Source organism: Sphaeroforma arctica, assembly GCF_001186125.1.
Source record: "Sphaeroforma arctica JP610 unplaced genomic scaffold supercont1.295, whole genome shotgun sequence".
In the NCBI taxonomy this organism is placed as follows: domain Eukaryota; class Ichthyosporea; order Ichthyophonida; genus Sphaeroforma; species Sphaeroforma arctica.
In genome coordinates, this window is record NW_014040263.1 from 30375 (window position 1) to 37057 (window position 6683).

General features: G+C 40.4%; 2 protein-coding genes across 2 annotated transcripts; one reads left to right on the forward strand and one right to left on the reverse strand.

Moving 5' to 3' along the window:
• Window positions 1-185: 185 nt before the first annotated feature.
• On the forward strand, window positions 186-1301 carry SARC_04926 (hypothetical protein). Its single transcript, XM_014301220.1, has 2 exons — window positions 186-287; window positions 752-1301. Exons 1-2 carry the CDS (start codon window positions 239-241, stop codon window positions 934-936), a joined length of 234 nt encoding a protein of 77 aa, XP_014156695.1. The 5' UTR covers window positions 186-238; the 3' UTR covers window positions 937-1301.
• SARC_04927 (hypothetical protein) lies at window positions 247-2742 on the reverse strand. The gene has a single exon (XM_014301221.1). It carries the CDS (start codon window positions 2597-2599, stop codon window positions 1832-1834), a length of 768 nt encoding a protein of 255 aa, XP_014156696.1. The 5' UTR covers window positions 2600-2742; the 3' UTR covers window positions 247-1831.
• Window positions 2743-6683: the final 3941 nt, after the last annotated feature.

The following is a 6683-nucleotide window of genomic DNA, read 5'->3' on the forward strand; positions in this document are numbered from 1 at the left end:
TATGTATATGTATATGTATATGTATATGTATATGTATATATGTATATATATAAGGTTTAATAGGTGTTCATTCTGTTTCGATTCTTATCCACATACAGATTTCGTACAACTGCCTATTACCTCGGATATTCATGACAAGTATATGCAAGGTCGAATAAGCGCTCATTATGTCTCGATTCTCATTCACCTACAGACATCTTTTAATTGCCTGACCTCAGTTTGTATCGGTCTAGCGCCGATGATTTTTGGCGTCCTGCTGACGTGTACGAACACATTTAGTTACCCAGGTATGTATTGATGTGTGTATTCAGGGCTCTATCAGTTTGGCGACGTGTGTTGGGTGCTGGGTCATATTGCGCGTCGTTGCAAAACTTGACTTAACGGAAATGGTATTGCTCACGGATTCGGTAAGGCTTGCCACCATTGTCTGATATCTCAAGAAATACGTTCCTTGGAATGTACCATTTTGGACTGGTAAATCCAGCTAGCTTAGCCTCCTATTTGTATTAGCTATCTGTAAATTACACTCAATTAAGCATAGTATTGGACTACTTTACAATTGCATTTGGGAACAATTAGATAAACTAAATTGCATTTGGTTCTAGTTAGTTATACTGCATTTAATTGCAGCCGATGGCATGGAAAGAATAAAAGCACGTCAGGGATCAATTGGAAGTGTTTAGGAACAATTGTAATAATATGATTTAGTAACAAGTCTAATAATATGTGTATTATTTACAACGCGCGATAGGGATCGCGTACGCTGTGGGAGGTGTCTGTGCGATGTTGTGTGTATTCATCGCCGGCAAACTACCAAGAGACACCCTAGAAATGCAACGGATGTGCAAGACCGCACCGAGACCTGTCCCGGAAGACGACAGTGACACATTTGAAGAGTTCCAGCATTTGGAAGAAGAGATTGTCAGGGTTGGTTAAACCTTCGAAAATAAAATAAATACTTGTACAACCACCACAGCTCACACTTAGTGGGATACGTTGTGCTTGTTGCATATTTGATCATAGTCGTCTTGATTTCTGGTTTTTCGTTGCTGTAGTTTTGTTTTTTGTGTAGAGCTTTGGTAATATAGCTTTTTGAGAATGCTTAAGACTAACGCATGCACGAGTCAGTCTTGCCGCAGTCCTACCACGTTCCGGGTGGCAATGCAATTTTTAAAACCTTATTATTAAAAATATGTATGGCGGTTGATAATTAGTGCCCTCAACAATTGTCGTAAATGCGGTCTCCACTAGCTAGTTGTCGAGTAAAACTTTTACATGAACACTTTAGAAGTGTGGCTGATCAGGTTGGACTTGGTAATGTCCTCGCAGACCAATTATTTGCTTGCGCGAATCTACGGAATCATATTGTTTTGCGTGATGCTGTGGACTCTTATTGACAGGTAGGCTTATAGGCGGAGAAATCATGATGAATCCTATTGGGGTGCTAGTGACTCTGTACTGTATGAAATCGTGTTGCTTTTAATACTCCACAACAACTATTGAATCGAGTTTACTGTAGTCGAGTAGGGTGAAGCGTACCTGCCGCCCAGTGGAATGTGCTCTTATTTATGAAATATATACTGCGAGAATTCGTTGTCAATAGGTTGTGGATTTGAAAGCGCTGCCACAAGACGTGCATTTTTTAAAACCGATTTTTTTTTTGAGATTTGTATTTAATTTGTCATGAATAGCTCGTAAGGAGCTACGCCCTGATCAAATTTTATATTTTCACGAGGTATGAACGCCCAGGAAGCCGTTCTGTGATCGTCTACATGTTCTGCTGCTTCGAACATGATGTAGGTCTTTCTCTTTAGCGTGTATCACTATAAAATTACATGCTCTGGGTGGCTGAGTCACTCATACTCATTTCTTCAGTAGGCATCGCCTCGACACTCTCGATATCATCCGTATCTTTCTTGCACATACACATGCCAATAGTTTCCTCGGCAAGTGGGATGGAAGATTCGATCATCTTCTCAGACTCCATAGCCGTGGGTTCGTCAGATTCCATGGCCATAGATTCCTCTTGACGCCTTCTGCGTACCTCAGCATCACCAGGAATACACTCGCATGTGGTGAAATCCATACCAATCGTTAAGCCCCCAATGCTATATCCTTCAGTACAGCATACAAAGCCGCCATTCGCGGTTATACCTGATTCTTCGCACACGGGTCCTGACTGGCAGGCAATAGCATCATCACTTGGATCCTCAGGGAGTGATACTTCAACGGCAGCAACGGCGCTCTCTGCAGCGTCGCTCTCAGCAGGATCACTCTCGACAGGCAACATATCGTTCACTTCTGCCCCATCCATAACATTGGCTACTTTACTGTAACCGATTGGGCATGTATCATCGGGCAAACAAGAGACCTCATCTTCCAAAGCTATCTCAGAAACCATAAGACTCTCCTCCACGTCACCAGTTTCTTGAGGAATTTCCATCTCAGAAATAATAAGACTCTCCCCTACGCCACCAGATTCTTGAGACGTAGTATCCTCACTCGGCATCTCCGACATTTCTTGTCGACGGGCCGGGTTTGCAACCACAACAAGTGAGAGGGCGCATGTTGCTAGTATAAACTGAGAAAAAACCTTCATAATTAGTTCAATATTCTAAAAACTGTCTTCTACTGCTGTAACAACTGAAGTACCTGTCCGATTATGCTAATTGTAGAGCACAACGTTCACCATTTATATCCGCGACACAACGGGTACCAGAAGCAGTCAGTGTTCACTTTCCAATTGTACCATCTGTCTGGGGATATTTTAAGTGATATAGAATACTCTTCTTTGACAGACCTGGAGTGGGAAACTCTCTCTCTCTCTCTCTCTCTACTAGTAGAGAGAGAGGAGAGTAGAAAAGGCGCAGATGAGTCAGAGCCTCAGAGGCCCGATTTGGTAAAATCCATAAATTATAAAAAAAAACATAAATTAAGGATGACGAGAAGCGACAACAATAAAAATAAAAGTGGTCATGTTGTATACCAGATTTACCAGCATGTACAAGAATTTCATATTTATATATATTACATTTTACACGGGATTGCAACTTGTTTCAAGAAGATTTGTTTTGGAAAAACAAGTATAAATACGGAACCGCTGGGCGCTGGTGTTGTCATCTGGGGCTAAGCTCACTACGTTACGGGGGTACGGGATAAAAGTTGAACGCAAACGCATATCTATTCATTTTTTAAACAGTATAAGATTATAGCGTGATTGGAAAGGTCCACCTGAATTGATCTATAGGACTGCTTGTTTTATTAAAAACTGTACACACTTCAATTTTTAGACCCGAAAACTGCACCTAGAAATATAGAGGGGACTGTATACGGTTGAAGGTAAAAGTATATTTCTTCGATTTATAAAAGTTTTAACGGGAAACGGTTTGAGGTTAGCTCTGGTGCCTCGCAGGCCAGCAGCCTGCTCAATCCTAAATCGATTGGAATGCGCTGGACTTCAAAAGTTCAGTTCAGAGTTTAGAGTTCAACCATAACCGGTAACCCTCTCTCTCTCTAACTATTTTAAAATAGTAGTAGAGACTACTAGAGTAGAGAGACAAGAGAGAGTAGAACAGAGACAAGAGAGAGTAGAACAGAGACACTCGGACAGTCGGTCACACTGCTGACCCTGGCCCTTGGTCACTGGTGGGGTACAGGCACTAGGCAGACTGCGACATGTCAGTCACTCATAGTCACATGTGGCATTCACTATTCACATTGTCATTTGTTGCATGTCAGTAAAACAGTCATGCGTCAGCTATAAGATTACAAACTTTTCACAGTATTACACTCCGATGAGAAAGCGGTAAAAAAAATTATGCGTTGCTCTTTAAAATATATTTTGCAAAAATAGTTCTGTCGTAAAAAATAAATAAAATGTTGTGTATGTACATATGTTAATTCTCTGGGTTATTTTCTCGAAAATTTGAACTTTTTAGTTTTTTCCTTCCGCTATTCAGGGGAGTGCAGCACCATTTTTTTTTCAGTAAATACATGACTATTTTTCACTAGTACACGAGTATTTACATCTACTTTCTTTTAAGATGAAATAAAACCCCAATTTTATGTAAAATTTTAAATACGTCAGAAGTAGGGATATTTAGATTAAAATAGTATTTATTCTTAAAATATATATATATATATAAATAGCTGACCAGTGACCACATTCGTCCATAGTAAATATTGTTTTCTTTTCAAAAAATATATAAATATGTAAGCGGAAGGAAGTAGTAAATTGGAAGTTGGAACCCATCATATTTACAAAGAATTCAAGAAATCCAGTTTCGGAAATTTTGAATAACCACATAGGCTTGTTTTACATGTGGCTCTAAAGAGTATTGGCAGATTTGGCACTCAGAGTATCAGACAGTCTCTATGACCCTCACAGGCTCACACCCATTTGTAGTCTCTCACTTTATTTACCCCGTACGTATACATAAACCATTTGTTTGGTCAGGAAATCTGAAATCTGGTGACTCATTTTCGATTGTTTTTTTTATTAATATTTGTAATATTTATTTAAATATAAAGCCAACGTACAACTGTATTTATCAGTATGACGCATGTAGTTCCCTATTTTTAATAGAATACAAATATATATATGTTTACTTACAGTGGGACTGTCGGTCTGTCGGAGGCTCCGGCCTTCGTGAGACCGGGACTCGGATCGCTCGGTAAGGGAGTCAGAACGCGTGACTGAGTCACTTTTTAATCCATTTTTTTTTTTGAAATGTGGAAGTATGTACATAAATATACCTCGAATCCCCGATGAATCCCCAATGAAGAATCCGTTGGTGAATTTAGGAAGAAAAAAAACCCCCAAGTCACTCGAAGTCCCAATACTTGGTCGCGAAGTCCCAGTTCCAGAACAGGAACTAAATATAGTATTTATTTACTGTAAACCTGAGATAAATATGTATGTACAAAATTATATCTTTTTCTTCACAAACTCAAACTTTTGTATTTTGGAGAGAATAGAAAATCACTATAAAACCACTGGAAACGTAATCCTGAGACCAGTCGTCCAGAGTTCCAGACTCCAGAGTTCAGACTCCAGACCTGTATTGAATATTGCCGGAATCTACTCAATTGACAAGACAAGATTTCGGGAACTCTGAAGACTACGGCTGGTATGGCTAAATCTTATGACTACGGCTGTTAAGCGTCCCGCTCTCGCCTCCCTCCAAGTTAAGCGTCCCTCTCTCGCCCACAACCAATTAAGCGTCCCTCTCTCGCCCAGCACCAATTAAGCGTCCCTCTCTCGCCCACCACCAATTAAACGTCCCTCTCTCGACCACCTCCAAGTTAAGCGTCCCTCTCTCGACCACTTCTTACTATAAATAGGTAGTATGTTTTTATTGATCCGTTAGAAAGAGCGGGAAAGATAGATAGATAATAAATAAATAAATTAACGTGCATGTAGACGGGCGTTCCCTAGTTTAATATAACGGTCACAAAATATTTGAATACTATTCCTTTTCGAGCATCGTATATCGCATACGTAACTGATAACTGAGGTATGTTGTGAAATAAGCTGTATTTGTGGCAGTAACCTTTCTGATGTTTGCTATCGAAAAATGCTAAATTTATAAAATTGATCTGGTTACATACAGCAAACTTTACGGGGCGATAAATAAGAGAGAGCATCAATGCAGCCGTAACTGGTAACGTCAATGTAAGCTGATAATGCGCATGCGTGCAAATGCCCAAAAAAAAATTGCTGGTACGAATGCTTTCCGACCTAACCGATTCTTCATCATTAATAATATGAGAAATACTAATCTTAACTATCACAGCTTGGGTAGTGACCCTCCTATCATCTGCCAGGGAGATTTTAACATCTGTGGCCCATGGTATCACACTTAGAAATTTTATAATCCGCTAAAATGAGGTGAGTTGTTTGTGTTCTCCTTTCGACATCTTTAATTAATGAAAAGCGATCGGGTATACATGAAATTTCAGAACCAGGATCAATCAATGTAAGGATTTTATTTCCATTACAGTATACAGGGATTGTTACACGCTCAACTAAAGAGTCGTTGTATTGTCTGTGTAACGATTGTACCTGGTAGTACTTTCACTCTAACGTAATGTCGGGCTTTTTGTCACAAGACTTAGTGGGATAGCCATTGGTCTTCGCACACTTGTCGCACTTAATGAGAAAGTGTGTACAGGTGGATGCATGACTGCCATTCCAATACCCGTTAAAGGTCAATTGATACATGTCATACTCACACTGTGCGTTGGCACGTTTCTTAATCTCCTTAAATAGAGGTTCCATGTCCTTCGTCTCCGCGCGTGCCCGTTTTTTTTTGGGTCGCGTGGATAGAGTGGTGTCACGAGCGCCGTGTTTGTTGAGGTTTCTTGTTTGAGGTCTGCCTGGATACGTATCCGTAATTGGTGTCCTCCCGCGGCTTCTTGACAGCCACTTTTGCCTTCGATGTTACTCGGTGTGCGGGGGGAAAGATGGATACAGTATCATAAAACTGTTCTCACGTAAGTCGGGATAGATGAAACTTTGTTTCATGTCCCTTGTCTCGAGCCTCAGTCGCGTGTTTACGTCGCAACTCGGTATATAGATTCTCACGGTCGGTATTCCCTATGTTCTTACAGAACACGTGCATAACCAGGAACTCGTACCATCACTGTGAATTGTTCTTTGTCATATCTGGACGTTTCAGGTC